The sequence below is a fragment of the Pithys albifrons genome, chromosome 19 (genome assembly GCF_047495875.1).
Source record: "Pithys albifrons albifrons isolate INPA30051 chromosome 19, PitAlb_v1, whole genome shotgun sequence".
In the NCBI taxonomy this organism is placed as follows: domain Eukaryota; kingdom Metazoa; phylum Chordata; class Aves; order Passeriformes; family Thamnophilidae; genus Pithys; species Pithys albifrons.
Window position 1 is genome coordinate 10,936,621 of NC_092476.1, and position 18,738 is coordinate 10,955,358.

Below are 18,738 nucleotides of genomic sequence, written 5' to 3' on the forward strand. Positions count from 1 at the left end.
CACTGATTCCACATTAAAAGAACTTTATTTTGGAAGATTAATCTCATTTGTTATCATTGTTTTGAAACCACACCATGTCTGTGGCACCAGGGTGGAACGGTACATCCTATGGAAACATGCCAGAGAGAGGCTGAATAAATAAAGCTACAAAGCCCAAGTTATGTACAAAGACCTCAGGCAAAGGTATTATGTTTACAAATCTATGTACAATAAAACAAATGTAAACAGTCAAATGCAGCAGAGGATGCACAGGAAGAAAGGACCATACAAACCCTAAGGGCAAAGGGGCACATCCCACCTCCCCTGCGGGGCCAGGGGGTTTCCTCAGGGCTTTAACGAAACCCCCCGCGAGCTGCAGAGCCACAGAATGTGCTGGACCAGCCCTGGGATGCCAGCGCTGCCCCACAGCTCAGCCCCGGGATGCCAGCGCTGCCCCCCAGCTCAGCCCCGGGATGCCAGCGCTGCCCCCCAGCTCAGCCCCGGGATGCCAGCGCTGCCCCCCAGCTCAGGCCCGGGATGCCAGTGCTGCCCCCCAGCTCAGCCCCGGGATGCCAGCGCTGCCCCCCAGCTCAGCCCCGGCTCCATCTGCCGGTGCAGTCCGGGAATCCACCGACTCCGAGGCACAAGGACAGAACCCACACGATGTGTTACAGCTCGAAAGACCCACAAGGTGCCACAGTCGCCCACAGGGCCACAGCGCCCGCAGGGGACACTGCACCGCCCAGTGCCACACTCGGGGGCAGCACAGCACGGGGTGGTGGGCACAGGGCCCGGGGGTCCATGGGCAGTGGGGCAGCTGGAGCAGGGGCTTCCTGATGCCCTCCAGGGGCTGCCGTGGAGCTGTGAGGGATGGAGGCTGGGGCAGGTAAGGGGACACCTGAGGGCACAACACCTGGACACGGCCCTGCCCAGGGGCAGGAGTGAGAACAGCTCAGTCCTGCCAGCTCCCACCGCAGCACTGGGGGAGCTTGTGACAGTCACCCCCTGTGCTGCCACCTCCCTGCCCTGCTGTGTGCCCACCTGTGCCAGCTGGGATGGCCCATCCAGGCCGGGCAGCTGGACCTGCTCATCCAGCCCTACCTGCTCCAACACGGTCACTGCAGCTGTGACTGGCACAGACCCGCGGCCGCTGCCCAAAGGGCCACTGCCCAACCTCCCCCGGCTCTTCCCAGAGGTCTGAGCCTTCCAGCAGGGCAGAGCTCAGGACGCTGCAGTGGGCAGGGAAGGGGGAGCCCGTCCCAGGAGCAGCCAGTGCTCGTGTCCAGCCTAAGTCAGAGACAGAAAGCAAAGGGCCGAGGGCTGTGCCCCACACAGAGCCCCGAGCAGCAGCTCGTGGGGCACAGAACGGCCACGACAGCGACAGAGAAAACAAACTGTATTGACAGCACGGGGAGGGCCGTGAGCTCAGCGTCTCCTCTCGGGGTCATGTTCCAGCGGGGTGGGAATGGGGACGAATTGGGAGCAGTTCTTCTCTGGGTGGGCTGAGAAAAGCAAAGGCAAGTCCCGGCGCTCCCTGCCGCGGTCACACGCTCAGGGGCAGCATTCCCGGCGCCGAGGACGGGCGGGAGCCGCCCAGGCCCTGGTCGAAGCCGTTCACTGCCCTGCGAACAAGAGAGAGGCGTCAGGAGAGGGGCAGCCCCGGGCACTGCCCAGCTGCTCCCAGCACCAGCGGCCAGAAAACTGACGCTCTCCTCCCCCCCAGCCCTGGCAGCCTGGCTGTGACCAGGACAGGGCCCTGCTCAGCCCGGAGCTGGATGTGCCCACCCCAGAGCTGGATGTGCCCTCCCTGGGGGGACAAGGGGCTCCTGCCAGAGCTGAAGCCTGTGGGGCTTCTGTGGGTCTGTGCAGCTCCTGGGCCAGGCCAGCTGCTCCCGGGCTTTGCTCCCACCAGCAACGACCTGTCCCTGTCCCTGTCCCCGTCCCCTCCCTGGTACTCCTGTGTCCAGAACGGGCAGAGGCCCCTGAGGAAGGTGCAGCCCCCCAAGGCATCAGTGCCACCCCTGTCCTCCTGTCCCTCAGGGTTGGGCACACAGACAGACAGACAGACAGACACACACACACAGACAGACACACACACACACAGAGACAGACGGACACATATAGACACACAGACACACACACACACACATACATAGACACACAGACAGATACACACACAGACACAGAATCACAGAGTGGTTGGGGTTGGAAGGGAACTTAAACTACCTCATTCCACCCCTCCCTGCCAGGGACACCTTCCACCAGCCCAGGGTACTCCAACCCCTGTCCAACTTGGCCTTGGACACTCCCAGGGATGGGGCAGCCACAGCCACCTGTGCCAGGGCCTGCCCACCCTCACAGCCATGAATTCCTTCCCACTATCCCATCCATCCCTGCCCTCTGGCAGTGGGAAGTCATTCCCTATGTCCTGTCCCTCCATCCCTTGTCCCCAGTCCCTCTCCAGCTCTCCTGGAGCCCCTTCAGGCCCTACCAGGGGCTCTCAGGTGTTCCTGGAGCCTTCTCTTCTCCAGGTGACCCCCCCAGCTCTCCCAGCCTGGCTCCAGAGCAAAGGGATCCAGAATCATGGAATGGGTTGGGTTGGGTTGGAAGGGACCTTAAAGCCCATCCAGTGCCACCTCAGCCATGGGCAGGGACACCTTCCACCAGCCCAGGCTGCTCCAAGCCCTGTCCAACCTGGCCTTGGACACTTCCAGGGATGGGGCAGCCACAGCTTCTCTGGGCACCTGTGCCAGGGCCTGCCCACCCTCACAGGGAAGGATTCTGCCCCAATATCCCATCTATCCCTGCCCTCTGGCAGTGGGAAGCCCACACTCCCTTTAGCCCAGCCCAGCATTCCCAGCAGCTGGAGCCCCTGGGCAGGGATGCAGAGCCCCTGCCAGCACAGCTGCTGCCCATGCAGGGCACCACCAAACCCTCCCAGAGCAGCAGCTGCAGAGCCAGGACCTCTCTGCCTGTTCAAGGACACCTCCCCCAGTGACAGCTCACACTGAGTCAGGCTGGCCTCCTCCCCCTCTGGCTGAACATCCACTCCAGCACAGCCTGAGACACGTCCCAGCACCAGGCCAGAGCAGGAGAAAACCCTTTTCTTTCCTTCTCCCCACTCAGCTGCAACTGCAGCTCCCACTGGAGTGTTGCTTTGCTACAATTCCAAGGCAAAGGCTGCTGGAGAGCTTGAGGGACAAATGTATTTCCCTGTTCCTGTTGGATGAGGGGCACAAAGCCAACCTGATCCCAACATTACTCTGCCAATCAGTTACCAACTGGAAAACCCTCTGCCAAGTAGGACAGGGAGAAAAAAAACCACCACAAAAAACCCATCACCAAACAGGATTAAATGTGGTCCTTTTGGAAAGGGTTGGAGAACAGTGACATTCACCCTCAGGAGCCTGGAAGTGTTTGAGGAGTCATGTTAAAGCTCTATGGATTTGCCACTTCTTGGGTGCTCCTTCCACCCCCCTGAGGCTCCCACACAAGCCATGGAGCCACCAGAGGCTCAGCACAGGCCCAGGCCCAGAATCCTGGACTGGGCTGGGTTGGAAGGGACCTTAAGGATCGTCTTGTTCCACCCCAAGCGTGGGCAGGGACACCTTCCACCAGCCCAGGCTGCCACAGAGGCAGGAGCAGAGGCCACAGAGGCAGGAGCAGAGGCCACAGAGGCAGGAGCAGAGGCCACACAGACATTCCAGGACCCTGCCTGAATGCCCTGGGTCACAAATAACCCCCTGGTGCCCCAAACAAGAAGGGGACTGGGCCCCAAAGCAGGGCCAGGGCAGCACAGGTGGGAGCACTGAATGTCCCCAGAGGCCCCAGCACTGCCCAAGGGGACCCTTTCTGCTGAAGATGGGAAAGAGAAAAACCCCATTTAGAAGCTTTTTGAGGCTTCCCCACTGTTTGCTAATGAAAATAGTGAAGCAGGGAGGCAGGTCCCCCCAGGATCAGCCCCTGGAATGAGCTGCCTGCCCTGCTCCTCACATCCCACCAGCCCAAACCTGCTCTCAGTGCAGAAACAAAGGGAAAGCAGCAGCTTGGATTTGCTGGGGCACAGGAAAAGGCACCAAAGGGCAGCAGCAACTGGGGGTACTGGAAGCTGGCACTAGGGCTGAGCTTAGGGAGGTCTTACCCAGCCTTGGATTTCTGGTGGCAACATGAAAATATACACAAAAAAGGGGAAAGAAATCAGCATTACTCCAGTGAGAACCAGAGTTAAGGGAAAATTAAATACCTTAAAACAGAACAACTGTTAAAAATAACCAACAAATTGTCCTGCCCAAGCTCCCAGAAGTGAGCTGGGAAGAGCTTTGTGCTCAGTCTCCAGGGGCTCAGATGGGAGCAGCACAGGGAGCTGCCCACAGGGACCGACCCAGCCTGGCCACTGTCCCTGCCCTGCCCCTCAGACACACCCTGAGGTGCCCATGCCATGCCCCTGCCCAAGAAACCAGGCTGCAGAGCTCCAGACAGAGCCAGGAGCAGCTGGAACTGCCCCTGCAGTGGTTCCTGATGGAGGGCTCTGACTCCTGGCCCTGCAGTGCCAGGGGCCTTGTGCCCATTTCCATCCTCTCTCTGCCCTGATTGCTAACAAGGGATTTGGACTCATTCAACTGCATTTCAAGCTGTATTTTGTACTTTGCACCTGATCTCCAGGACTCCCTCAACTCCAAGTATCCAACAGAACCTGAACAGAAGATTCTCCTGCAGCTGAACAGCCTGGCCTGAAGGGCAAATGGAGCTGCTCAGAGCACACCTGGAGACCAGACCCACAGGAAAACCAGAGGACAAGTGAGTTTTGAGGCAGGCCAGGGCTCCAACACACATCACTGCCCCTCCTGAGCAGCAGCAACAGCACCAGGAGGTTGAAGAACACCCAGCAGAGATGTGAGAGGATGAGAGGGGCAGGAACCTACAGTTCTCAGCAGCACAGGGGACCCTCCACAGCTCCTCCAGAGACCCTCTGTCACTGCAGGGGGAGCCCTGTGTGCAGGACCCCCATCCCAGAGCCTGAGCCCCCTGGGCCTGCCCAGCCCTGCTGGCACCTCTGTGCCACCCCAGGTGCTTCCAGCTGCCATGGCTGTGCTGGGCAGGGCTGGTGACACCCACACCCCTCAGCCACACTGCCCTGCCCTTGGGGGCCTTCCCCTCAGCCAGAGGCTCATCACCCACACACCAACAAGTCAAGAGCCCCAAAATGGCAAAGGCAAACCAGGACCAAAGGGCAGACTCGGAAGATGAACTCCATTAAGAGCACAACACTCCTCCTGTAGCCCTGCTGAGCTCCAGCAGAATCATGCACTTATTTGAAGTATTAATTAGCTGAAGAAAGCAAGCAGCACCCAGGCTTATCTTGGCAACAGGGCACAGCACCAGAGAGGTTTATTTAAAGGAAGGAGAAGGGATTAGAGCCTGAGGCTTTGACCAGGGCCTGTTAGTGTGGTGTGACACTCAGAACTACCTCGTGCAGGTCCCAGAGCCCCAGCCCTGCCCCAGCCCCATCCCAGCACATGCAGCAGAGCAGTGCAAATGAATTCATTTACCCAGGACCAAGGTGGGGAATGTGACCTTCTCACGCCTAGTGGAGAGAAAGGGAGAGTTTATGCACACACAAAAGACATTCCTGAGCACAACCCCTGAGGCAAGAACTGGGGCAAAGCAAAGGTGCTAAACTGAAGCTCACCAAACCTCTGAGCTCTGCAGAGGTCACCTTACAGGATCACTGCCCTGAGCTACCCACAGGTCTCTCTTTTCAGGAACCCTTTGATAAGGTGGCCCAAAAGAAGACCCAGATGGCACAGCCTGGTGTAGGATGACCATGTGCCACGTGCAGATACACCCCCTTCATAGAATCACAGAATCACAGAATGGATTGGGTTGGAAAAGACCTCCCAGATCATCAAGTCCAACCCTTGGTCCAACTCCAGTCCCTTTACCAGATCATGGCACTCAGTGCCACAGCCAAGCTCAGCTGAAAAACCTCCAGGGATGGGGAATCCACCCCCTCTCTGGACAGCCCATTCCAATCCCTGAGCACTCTCTCTGCAAAGAAGCTTTTTCTGCTCTCCAATTTCCCCTGGCAGAGCTTGAGCCCATCGTGCCCCCTTGTCCTATTGCTGAGTGCCTGGGAGAAGAGACCAACCCCCACCTGGCCAGAACTTCCCTTCATGGGACTGTAGGAAGAGTACAACAATCTCCTCCCATTCAAACTTCAGCTTGTTTTAATAAAACAAAGCCCAACTGATTCAGATAAATAACTAAGAATAACCATCACCTTCAAGGACTTTGGCATTCAAGAGTGCAGGAAGGGGAACAAGGAGTTACTGCCCTGAGGAACAAGCACCCAGACTGGCTGTCTCAGTGCCAGGCCCCTGCAGAGCCCATCAGGGCCAGAGCAACTTTGTCCCAACTGGACTGACTTTAGTAACCAATTAAGAGCAATTACAACAGCAAAAAACCCAAATATGTATCCAAGAACATCCCGGGGTGCTGTTCTGCCATTCCCTGGCATCTGGACAGAAGCAGCATGTTCCTGAAGGAACAAGTCTGCAGGAAAATCTTACACCAGACTCTGGGGAGTTGTAATAAAGTAGGGAAGCCCTGACTCTTCCAATTCTGCAGCAAAGAGAATGGTGTCCCCTCCAGGCCTGCCCTGGGCCAGCTCCTGCCTCCCACTGCCTCCAGCTGCACTGACAGCACCAGCTGGGCCTTCCCCACAGCTGGGGATCCTCCAACACTTTAACCAGCCAAGGGGCAGGGGGAGGAAAGTCAATGGGGCTGTGCAAGGCTGTGGCTGAGTTACCTTTGTCCCAGTCCCACCACTCAACAACCACCCGCTCTTGAGGCAGAGGCTGCAGACTGGGGGGTCAGATCTACACTCACACATGGGGCAGGGAGCAGCAGGGGCAGGGAGGAGAGGCTGGGGAGGGAGCAGGGAAGGGGACAGGCAAGGGGACAGGGAAGGGCAGGGCTCCCCTCGTGCCCAGCTGGCACGGCCGGAGCTCAGGCACTGCCCTCTGTGGGCACCACAGGCTGACCCCACCTGGGCACAGCTCAGTCCAGCCTCCAGTGGCACAGGTTCTACACAGTACCACAGCAGGCACTGCCAGCACCCCTGGGCACAGATGGGACACCAAGGTGAGCAGGACTTGGTGTGAGGGGCAGCCCTGGGCACTGACCCTGCTGGCACAGCACACGGGGTGCAGAGGGCAGGGACAGGACAGGGCTGTGCAAGACCTCCAGCAACCTGCAGGTGAGCCCAGCAGCCATTCCACCCCTTCTCCTCCTCACCAACACCCTCCAGCTCTGCTGCAGCTCCTTCAGGAGCCTGGGTTTCCAGGCCTTTGCCAGCCACAAGCTGCTCCTGCCCCCAGGCAGGCAGCCCAGGTACCAAGTGTGATGCCAATCTGGGTAATTAAGAGTGACCCCCACCCCAGAGAGCTATCAGCTCATTCCTCACACCACCACTCAACACAGCCCCCTCAGAGCTGCCCTAATCCCTCCCTCAGCCTTGCAGCACACACACCCCAAAGTCTCATCTGGACATCATGACGACTTTAAGTCTCCCACAGCAGGGGCCAGCAGTGGCTCTGAAACCTCTGCTGCCCCTTTCTGAGCTGCAGCTCTCCCAAAGCAGGGGCCAGCAGTGGCTCTGAAACCTCTGCCTGCCACTCTCTGAGCTGCAGCTCTCCCAAAGCAGGGGCCAGCAGTGGCTCTGAAACCTCTGCCTGCCACTCTGAGCTGCAGCTCTCCCAAAGCAGGGACGAGCAGTGGCTCTGAAACCTCTGCTGCCACTCTGAGCTGCAGCTCTCCCAAAGCAGGGGCCAGCAGTGGCTCTGAAACCTCTGCTGCCCCTTTCTGAGCTGCAGCTCTCCCAAAGCAGGGACCAGCAGTGGCTCTGAAACCTCTGCTGCCCCTTTCTGAGCTGCAGCTCTCCCAAAGCAGGGGCCAGCAGTGGCTCTGAAACCTCTGCTGCCCCTTTCTGAGCTGCAGCTCTCCCAAAGCAGGGGCCAGCAGTGGCTCTGAAACCTCTGCTGCCACTCTCTGAGCTGCAGCTCTCCCACAGCAGGGGCCAGCAGTGGCTCTGAAACCTCTGCTGCCACTCTGAGCTGCAGCTCTCCCACAGCAGGGGCCAGCAGTGGCTCTGAAACCTCTGCTGCCACTCTCTGAACTGCAGCTTGCTCTGCTCCCACCCAGCAGGGAGGGGCAGCCCTGAGGGAGGCTGAGGAAGCTCTGCTGCCTGCTCTGTGCATGGCTCTCCCCAGACTCCCAACAGCTCATTTCAGTCTCTAAAATAAGTGCAGGATTGAGCAGTAGGAGCATTAACCTGCCCTGGGCTGAACTCTGCCATGGAATGTCACCACTGCAGGGGGCAGGGATGGTGTTTGCCCAGTGAATCCAAGCCCCAGCAGCACTGTGCTCACACAGATCCCAGAGGAAGCTCTGCCCACTGGGGAAGATCCTCCTGTGGAAGCACTTCCCAGATCCCAGAGGAAGCTCTGCCCACTGGGGAAGATCCTCCTGTGGAAGCACTTCCCAGATCCCAGAGGAAGCTCTGCCCACGGGGGAAGATCCTCCTGTGGAAGCACTTCCCAGATCCCAGAGGAAGCTCTGCCCACAGGGGAAGATCCTCCTGTGGAAGCACTTCCCAGATCCCAGAGGAAGCTCTGCCTACAGGGGAAGATCCTCCTGTGGAAGCACTTGCCAGATCCCAGAGGAAGCTCTGCCCACAGGGGAAGATCCTCCTGTGGAAGCACTTGCCAGATCCCAGAGGAAGCTCTGCCCACAGGGGAAGATACTCCTGTGGAAGCACTTCCCAGATCCCAGAGGAAGCTCTGCCCACGGGCCACTCACATGGGGCAGTTTTTCCTGTGCAGGCAGTTCCTGGCTCCGGGGCTGGGGCAGAGCAGGGAGGTTGTGCCCCCCCAACAGCCAGAATTGCACCATCAGTGACATTTCTCTCTTCCCTAATGGAGAGGGAAGTGAGCACCCAGGGCCCCACCCTCCTGCCTGCACCCAGCTGCTCCAAGGGAACCTCCACAGCCCCAGAGCACACCAGGAGCTATGGCAACTCCGCCTCTGCTTCCCTGAGATCCTCAAAGGGCACATTCCTGCCTGTGGTTTGGTATTCCAGCCCCCAAGCATCAGGCAGCAGCAGGACAAAGCAGGCACTGCCACCCTACCAGTGAGACAGCCATGTGTGCTTTGCTCTTGGCTCTCCAGGAATCAGCACCATCACCTTCCCAGTGCCCTGGAGGCAGCTCCAGGAATTGTTAGTCCTAGAGCATCAAAGCTGTGGTGGGGTAGGGACCAGGCAAGGAAAGGTGCTGCCCCAGGGAGCACCCTGAAGGCAGAGCTGCCCCTCACTCACCCTTTGTCGAAGAAGGAGGTGTGCCCTGGGTGGGGGTACTTGGTGCTGCCGTTGCTGTTCATGACGGCGCTGCTGACGTTCCCTGAAATGTAGGATTTCCGTGATGCCTGGTCCTTTGCAAAGTTCCTGCAAGCAGCTAATTTGGATTCTAAGGCCTGGGAGAGGGCAGAGAAAAATAAGGTCAAAACAATAATGCCATGAAGAGGAGGTATTTTGCTGCTTGAGGTGAGGCTTCATCCTGAGCCCAGATTGCTACGGTCAGGACTCTGTGAGCACCTTTGGCAAAGAAATGGGAATAAAGCTGTCATTGCCACAAAGGACACACAGAGATGCTGATGCACACTGCCAGGAGTTACCCAGCTCCAATGTGAACCCTGAATTATTACCCAAGACAAGGAGCCAACTCCCAGCAGAAGTTACCCAAACTTCTGCCTTCAGCAGCTGCAGAGAGGCTGCCATGGCTAATCAGAGCACTAAGAGCCTAAAGCAGAACCCTCAGGTTTGGAGAGGGACTGTGTGTTTGGGAAGCTGACTCTTCCACCAGGACAATGCCTCCTGGCATTTCTTTCTCAATCTTGGCCTGCAAAATAAAGCCAGTTTATAAAGCCCCACTGGCACAGCTCGGAGCAGAGGTGTCAGGGCAAAGCAAGGGCAGCAGCTCCACCAGGTTGTACCTCATCTCTGGTACTGCCAAGCAATCCTGGGGACATCTTACAAAGTGAGAGTCCCTGCCTCAGCCACTGACTCCTGGAAGGAGGAGGAGCAACACCCTGATTCTCTCCTTCACTCCAGAACATCAGCTGTCCATTTAGCCACTATCCCAGACTGGGCTTATCCTGAATGTCCATCTGGTCTGGCACAAAGTCCTTCCTGTGCATGGGGGCATTCACACGCCTGCAAATGCACCTACTGGAGACTACAATTGATCTCAAACATGGGTTTGGACCTGTTGCCCACAGAAAATATTCCATTAACAGGTCACTGACAGGCTGTCACTGGTCAGTGAGCACCACACAGTCTCCCAGGAATCCATGGAAGCTTCCCTAGGGAATATGGACTGTCCAGGCAGCTACAGATAACCCTGTCTCTGGCACTCACAGCTCCTCCCACCTGGCAAGAGCCACTCTGATCTGGGCCAAGTGATTCCCTGTGCCTGCTGCAAGCAGGGAAGCCGAGGGGGAACTTCCTGCAGAGACAGGGAGTCTAAAGCTTGGGGTGAGGCACAACCCAAGCCCTGAGCATGCTGTAATTGCTGCTACCACGTGCCTGAGGGGGCCGGTGTGCCAGCGGGCAGCAGGGGCTGGCAGGAAGGACGCTCATGTGGCATTTCCTGTCCTTGCAGAGCAATCCCATGGGATTGTGGTTAAGCTCCCTAAATCCCCTGCAGACTCTTGCTCACAATGATCCCCTTTTAAACATGTCACTCCTAACCCAGAGCTGTCCTGCTGCCCTTTCAAACGCAGGCCAGGCTTGCTGGCTCCAAATGGCAGCAGCAGGGCAGCTTTTCATTCCCAACTTTGCTAAAACAACTGTCTGCACTGCAGCTGCTGCCCAGCTCAGGGTGGGTACACTCACAGGGAGCCAGCAGGGCCTGGCACTGAGGCTGTCCATGTGCCACCCAGGCACAGCCACTGAGGCTCATCAACATCAGCTCCTCTGAGCTCAAAACTCAGGTCCTTCTCCAGCAGAAAACCCTGAATAACACAGCACCAGATGTCTAAACCACTTCTTCCCTGCTTACAGAGGTAATCCCTTTAAAGGCTCACACATTTCACTTCCCTATCAACTACAGATGGGAACATTTGGCTTTCTCCTGATTTATTTTCTCACTTTCTTACAAAAACTTTCTAGACTTGTTTTAAATTTCAATATCTGTGAACAGCTCTGCCCAGGACAGGAGATCTCACACGAGGGCACCCTGATGTGCTCCTCTCTCAGGCACCCAGAGCCTGAGGTGCAGCTCAGCCTCAGGACAGAGGGAATCCTAGAATGGATTGGGTTGGAAAAGACCTCAGAGATCATCAAGTCCAACCCTTGGGCCAACTCCAGTCCCTTTACCAGATCATGGCACTCAGTGCCACGGCCAAGCTCAGTTGAAAAACCTCCAGGGATGGGGAATCCACCCCCTCTCTGGGCAGCCCATTCCAATGCCTGAGCACTCTCTCTGCAAAGAAGTTTTTTCTGCTCTCCAACTTCAATTTCCCCTGGCAGAGCTTGAGCCCATCGTGCCCCCTTGTCCTATTGCTGAGTGCCTGGGAGAAGAGACCAACCCCCACCTGGCCAGAACTTCCCTTCAGGCAGTTCCAGACAGTGCTGAGGTCACCTCTGAGCCTCCTCTTCTCCAGGCTGAACACCCTCAGCTCCCTCAGCCTCTCCCCACAGCACTTGTGCTCCAGTCCCTTCTCCAGCCTCGTTGCTCTTCTCAGTTGGGTTGGAAGAGACCTCTGTGATCATCAAATCCAACCCTTGATCCAATCCCACTGTGATCACCAGCCCAGGGCACTGCGTGCCCTGGGCTGGTGATCACAGTGGGGTTGGATCAAGACATGGTGGATTCTCTGTCCCAGTCCCTTCTCCAGCCTCGTTGCTCTTCTCTGGCCCCGCTCCAGCCCCTCAATCTCTTGCCTCAACTGAGGGGCCCAGAACTGAACACAACACTCAAGGTGTGGCCTTCCCAAGGCAGAGTCCAGGGGAAGGGTCACTGCCCTGGGCCTGCTGGCCACGCTGGTTTTCATCCTGCAGCCTCAGAGAAGGGAAGAACAAGGAACTGACAGTGTCCAACCTGAGAGACCTTTAGCCCCAAATACAAATTCCATCACCCCAAACTGGCATCAGCACTTTAGTACCAAGATTTACAAATCAAAATAACACAAAAAAAATACATTCCCACATCCTAAACAGTGAATGTGGGTGATTTGGAAGACCCAGCACAGGCCAAGGCTGTGACAGAGCACAAGGACAAAATCCCCAGGGAGAGCCAGAGCTGGAGAGTTCAGGGCACTCACCCCCACTTTCCGTAGCAGATCTCCCACAATGTTGAGTGCAGATATTCTGGCTGAAGGAGTCAGTGGGCTGGTACCAAACCCATTTGGTATAGCTGCAAACACACACACATGTTATTACATGATGTTATTACATGCTCCACTCCTCCACAGCTCAGGGGTTTTTAACATTTAAATAAATCAGCTTCTACAGAAAAGAAAGGTAAATCTCAGATCCTGCTGCAGACACTTGATACAGTCACCCCACAATAACTGCAGGAGCACCAGCCAAGGAGCAATGACAGAGCTTAATTCCTGCCCACTGCCTTCACTCCCATTAGCCCCACAGGCAGAGGTCATGCACTCCCCATCTGCAAGGCTGCTGCCCACAATCCATCTAACCCACCCAGGGCTCCCACTGGAATCTGCTCCTTCTCATCTGAAAAATAATGTGTTAATCTCTGTGACTGTCTCCAGCCTTCCAGATGGAGAAGGACTGGACTAAGATCCCATGGCTCATGGAGAAAACAGGAGCCCTGAAGAGCCAGAGTGGAAACAGAGCCTTGGGAGTGCCTGAATTGCTGACCCCTCACCCACCAGTGCTGCTCCACACCTGAGCAGGCACCTCAGGACTGCACCTCCCTGCAACCCCAGACACCCTCAGGGCTCTCCTGCAGGCACCCACTGCAGAGGGCAAACCCCTGCCCCAAAAAAACTTCATTATCCTTCTTTTTAATGCTATTTTCCCCTACCCCTCAAATGCCCCTGATGCTGCCCTGGGATTTACCCCCAGCTGTGGGACCCCCTGCAGCCACCCCCACATTCCCAGTGGAGCCCCTGGGCTGCCATGGCTGGGGACCAGCTGGGCACCCTGCCAGGAGTGGTACCTTTGGGGGAAGGAAAACTGTTCTCTGATCCTTTTCCCACGGGTGTGGCTGGCAAGGAGAGAGAGGCCTGCACAGCAGAGTCCATCTTCTCACAGTCCAGGGTGGGAGAGCTGGGAGCTGATTTCCTGGTCACCTCCTGCTGCCTCTCCCTCACTGCCAGCTCCTGCCGTAGGTCTGGGCATTGGGGGGAGGAAAAAACACAAAAACACACATTAGAGACTCAATTCTCTCCCAGACACTCTCTCTGTTCCCTTGGGAGGGAGGAAGAGGAGACACTTGGCAGCAATCCTGGGTTAACTGGACTCTGCAGCAGTGGGCACACCCCTGGGAGCAGGCACAGCCCAGTGCCAGCCCTACCCATTCCAGCTGGGAGCAGGGGGGCAACACCCAGCCCTGCCAGGCCCAGGGTGCTCCCTGGGATCCTGGCAGGTGCCTTTGCCCCAGGAATTCCCCCCATGTGCCTGGTGGGATCCATGGAAAGCGTGGCACAAATGCCTGGGCTGCACCCAGCAGGGGTGGGAAAAATGGGAATGACCTACTGCTGTGCTTCTCATTCCTGATGTTATTCTTCCAGTTAATACTCCACAGAATTCCACACCAGCCAAAGCCAGTCCAAGGGTTGCATCCAGCTTTTGGAGCAGGCTGGAGAGGTTGGGTGGTCCAAAGGACAGGGACAGACTGGAGACCTCCTCCCCATCCTGCAGCTTCTCCCTTCCCTTCCCTTCCCATTCCCACACCTTTTTGCTACAATGAGCACCCAGCACAGCTCAGCAATGGATCTGTAAATCCTCAGAAGGGCCCAGATGGAAGCAAACCCTACAAGGGAGATGTTCCTCTCTGGGCAGAGCAACTGACTTTTCACACACCTCTTATTCCTTGCCTTAACCTGCCACAAGCTGCAAGAGCAAAATGAATGGTACATTACAGCTTTTAAGCTGTCAGAAATGTTTAGAACTGATTTTAGGTAAAGCAGCAGAGCTGAAATGAAAATTTGTTTGGGCTCCCAGCAAAGGATCTGAGGCTGTTCAGTCAGAAATGTCAGACTTGAGTTTGGTATTATATCAGTTCTTTTAGTGGCTACTGTTCCTGCTTCTGTCAGGGGGAATAACAGGCAGCTCTGCTACACCAACAAATGCTAAAAATTTCCAAATGACTCATCTAAGAAACAAGATGTCTTTTTGGCTGATTATTCCAGTGTTCTAGAAAACAGTCCCTTGGGTTTCACTGTTTTTTCCAGTTATTATTGCCCCAAGCTCAAATGACAATACATATATTTCTGCTGAAATATTTACATATTGTAAAACTCCCCTCTTCATATTTATTACAAACCCCTTGTGCTTCCAACAAAGCTTTCCATTTCTGGGGCACAAACTTGGCTCAAAGAGGAGAACAAGAATAAAATATCCCAGTCTGCTCAGGTGAGTTTTCTTACACTCAGGAATTATTTTAGAAAGTCTCACTTGGGAAACAAAGTTGAACACCACTAATCTCTAAATGGCATTACTGGCTCTTCACGGGCTCGTGAGCAGATTCACCTCCACTGGCAGAGAAATGAGTTTCCCACAACCATTACAAATGTTTCCCCAGGATCCTCAGTGTGAAATCCACTGGGGAATTCCCAGCTCCTGCTCCTATCCCAGAACATCTCTGATCTCACAGGTTTAAACACAGCCTTTACTGGAATACCTTAAATCAACCAGGCAATTTCCAAGGGGTTTAGAAGGAACAAGGAGACAGGATTTTTCAAGCCAGTTACTCCATCATTTACCCTGTATTTCCCTGTCATTTCCTGTGCTTTCCCTTCCTACACAAGGCATAAAACCACCATAAAATGAAGCTTCTGAAGCACATTTCCTCAATTCTATGGTATCTGTGCAACAGACTATTTGTGCACTCATTTGTGTTAAAAATCCTCAATTAATCTGATATTAATTCTGCCCTACAGGAAGAATTTTTTCCTCTTGGCTACACAGAACATATAAAAAACATCCTGTTGGTAATTCCTAACACATCCAATGCAAGTTTTATCCTGTGAGGCTTTCCAGAAACATGAGCTTTGGTTGCTCCACACCCCTTTTAGCAAACCAAGCCCCAGAACCCCCCAAGCAAACCATACCTCTGGCTTCATCCTTTAACCTCTGCACAGAAACCAGCAGCGACTCCTTGTCATCCAGCTCACTTTCTAAAAATGCATTTCTCTCAATGGCTTGGTTCAGCCTCTGCTCAAAGTCTTCCAGAGAAACTATTGTTGCCCTAGAAACAAAATCCAGAATATTGGGTTCTTCAGCTCAGCCAACAGAAACATGATACAAGAAGAATGTTAGCAGGGCCTACAGTCACACTGAGCACTTGAGAGCCATGGAAATGCTGCTTAGAAAGGGCTGATCAAAGAAAAGATGGGAAGAACATGAGAGCATCTGGCTCTGAGATGTACCACAGGGTAGTAGTGCAGCCATGCCCATTTCCAGTCCTGCTCCAAAGCCCATTTCCAGTCCTGCCCAGTGCAGCCATGCCCATTTCCAGTCCTGCTCCAAAGCCCATTTCCAGTCCTGCTCCAAAGCCCATTTCCAGTCCTGCCCAGTGCAGCCATGCCCATTTCCAGTTCTGCTCCAAAGCCCATTTCCAGTCCTGCCCAGTGCAGCCATGCCCATTTCCAGTCCTGCTCCAAAGCCCATTTCCAGTCCTGCCCAGTGCAGCCATACCCATTTCCAGTTCTGCTCCAAAGCTGTACAGGGAATGAGCTCTGGGCAGGCAGAGCCAGCATGGAAAGCAGAGCACTGGGGTATTGCCTGAGCCAACTCCTTCCAAACTCAGTGTCAGAGGTTAGTCAGGAGCCTTGTGCAAACAGCACCTCAGCTCTCTTTTTCCCAGATAGCCAGAGGCTCATTCCTGCTCTGCCTGAGTCAAAGGCAGAATTCCCATTCAGCAGAAGGGAAGCAGGACCTCCTCCCACACTGGGTGTTCCCACAGCAGCCTCTTCCTTCAGGCCTCCCAGCTGCTCTGGAGGGGACAGCACACTCCTCTGGCCTGGCTTAAATTTAAAAGGGACTATGTAAAGCAAGAGCAGCTGACTGCAAAGGGGCCTGGAGCCACCAGGACACAAATCCAAGCCACTGAGCTGGGGGTTCCAGGGCAGTGGCCTGGCTGGCTGTGGCCCTGCTGGCACAACTTGCTCCTCACAGGAGCAGCAGCCACAGTGTCCCACTGCCTTCCCAGGAACAGCTGCTGGAGGTGGGATCCAAGGGCAGCTGCACTGCTCAAACAACCCAAAGCCTTGGGCTTGCTGGGTGATTTTTGAATGTGTGTGATTTTCCCTTTTAAGGAATAATCAAATGATCCCTCTGAGTGGCAAAGCAAGGCTGTAGCGCCAGCCTGGAGGGAAGCAGAGCCCTGCAGCCCTCACCTCTTGGCACGCTCCAGGTCATCGTTGGCCTGTTCCAGCTCCCTCACATACTTGTGCAGCTGGTCCTTGATGGCCCGGGTCTGGCTCAGGTCATCCTCCAACAGCGACACCTGCTTGTAGCTCTGGGCATACTGGTGCTCCAGCTTCTCCTGGGGAGGGTTAGGGGGAGAAACATCAGCCACATGCACTGCCCAAGGAGCAACATGGGACAAAGAAAGGCTCCCAGTCTTTGCAGGCTGCTGACTTGGGATTGCTGGTAATGCAGAGCACAAATTGGAGAGGAGAAGGAACAGGCTGTGAACATCATGAAATCACAACCATCTCTCCAGGACACAGCTGGCTCTCACATCCCTACACCTGCTCCCACAGTCTGCACTGAGAGCTGCTCCAGAGCCTCAGCAAGCAGGGAGAAATCCAACTGCACAGCCTCCCCTTTTCCCTCTGAGCCCAGAAACTGCCTGACGTGGCCACGAGCAAAAATGAGAGCCACTGGAATCTGCTACAAAACCTCCAGGCCCACCAACTCCCCTTTGTAAGAACTCACTGCCAAACACTCCCCAGCTCTGAGGGCACAACTACTGACCTCACAGAACATGTCCTGACCTTCCCAGTCCAGCTGGGGATGATACACACAGTAACCCCATGAAAAACCAAGGAGACCTTCTGGGCAAAAAGACTGGTTTGCAAAGAAAGATGACAAGGCAGTGGCCTCAGCAAACACATTGGTGTTGCCCCCTGTTGCTGTCCTGTAACCTGATCTCTTTCTACGATCAGGTGACCCACCTGGTGGATGAGGGGAAGGCTGTGGGTGTGTCTATCTGGACTTCAGCAAGGCCTTTGACACTGTCTCCCATAATATACTCCTGGAAAAGCTGGTAGCCCATGGCCTGGACAGGTGTACCCTCTGCTGGGTCAGGAGTGGCTGGAGGGCCGGGCCCAGAGAGTGCTGGTGAATGGAGCTGCATCCAGCTGGTCACCAGTGGTGTTCCCCAGGGGTCTGTGTGGGGTCCAGTCCTGTTTAACATCTTTATTGATGATTTAGATGAGGGGATTGAGTCCATCAGCAGCAAATTTGCTGATGACACCAAGTTGGGAGGGAGTGTCGACCTGCTGGAAGGCAGGAGGGCTCTGCAGAGGGATCTGGAGAGACTGGAGAGATGGGCTGATTGCAATGGGATGGAGTTCAACAAGGCCAAGTGCAGGTCCTGCCCTTTGGCCACCCCAACCCTCTGCAGTGCTCCAGGCTGGGCACAGAGTGGCTGGAGAGCAGCCAGGCAGAGGGACCTGGGGGGACTGAGGGACAGGAAGCTCAACAGGAGCCAATAGTGTGCCCAGGTGGCCAAGAAGGCCAAGGGGATCCTGGCCTGGATCCAAACTAGCGTGGCCAGCAGGCCCAGGGCAGTGACCCTTCCCCTGGACTCTGCCTTGGGGAGGCCACACCTTGAGTGTTGTGTTCAGTTCTGGGCCCCTCAGTTGAGGCAAGAGATTGAGGGGCTGGAGCGGGGCCAGAGAAGGGACTGGATGTGGCACTGAGTGTCCTCTGAAACACCTCCAGGGACAGAGAATCCACCATGTCTTGATCCAACCCCACTGTGATCACCAGCCCAGGGCACAGAGTGCCAGAGTGATCCCAGTGGGGTTGGATCAAGGGTTGGACTTGCTGATCTCAGAGGTCTCTTCCAACCCAACTGAGAAGAGAAGAGCAACGAGGCTGGAGAAGGGGCTGGAGCACAAGTGCTGTGGGGAGAGGCTGAGGGAGCTGGGGGTGTTCAGCCTGGAGAGGAGGAGGCTCAGAGGTGACCTCAGCACTGTCTGGAACTCCCTGAAGGGAAGTTCTGGCCAGATGGGGGTTGGTCTCTTCTCCCAGGCACTCAGCAATAGGACAAGGGGGCACGATGGGCTCAAGCTCTGCCAGGGGAAATTGGAGAGCAGAAAAAACTTCTCTGCAGAGAGAGTGCTCAGGCATTGGAATGGGCTGCCCAGAGAGGGGGTGGATTCCCCATCCCTGGAGATTTTTAAATGCAGATTGGCCGTGGCACTGAGTGCCATGATCTGGTAAAGGGACTGGAGTTGGCCCAAGGGTTGGACTTGATGATCTTGGAGGTCTTTTCC

General features: G+C 55.6%; 1 protein-coding gene across 2 annotated transcripts in view; it reads right to left on the bottom strand.

The window, feature by feature from the left end:
• The window catches only part of NDEL1 (nudE neurodevelopment protein 1 like 1), a 32,662-nt gene continuing 13,924 nt past the window's right edge, over nucleotides 1-18,738 (bottom strand). Inside the window, exons 4-10 of one of the 2 annotated variants that reach the window (XM_071573522.1) lie at nucleotides 16,627-16,775; nucleotides 15,340-15,476; nucleotides 13,224-13,397; nucleotides 12,361-12,452; nucleotides 9,356-9,510; nucleotides 5,529-5,563; nucleotides 1-1,601 (exon numbers count right to left, since the gene is read on the bottom strand). In XM_071573522.1, coding sequence (XP_071429623.1) covers nucleotides 1,594-1,601; nucleotides 5,529-5,563; nucleotides 9,356-9,510; nucleotides 12,361-12,452; nucleotides 13,224-13,397; nucleotides 15,340-15,476; nucleotides 16,627-16,775 — 750 coding nt within the window. In that variant the 3' untranslated portion in view covers nucleotides 1-1,593. The remainder of the gene's footprint in view (nucleotides 1,602-5,528; nucleotides 5,564-9,355; nucleotides 9,511-12,360; nucleotides 12,453-13,223; nucleotides 13,398-15,339; nucleotides 15,477-16,626; nucleotides 16,776-18,738) is intronic. The other variant, XM_071573521.1, reaches the window with a different exon arrangement.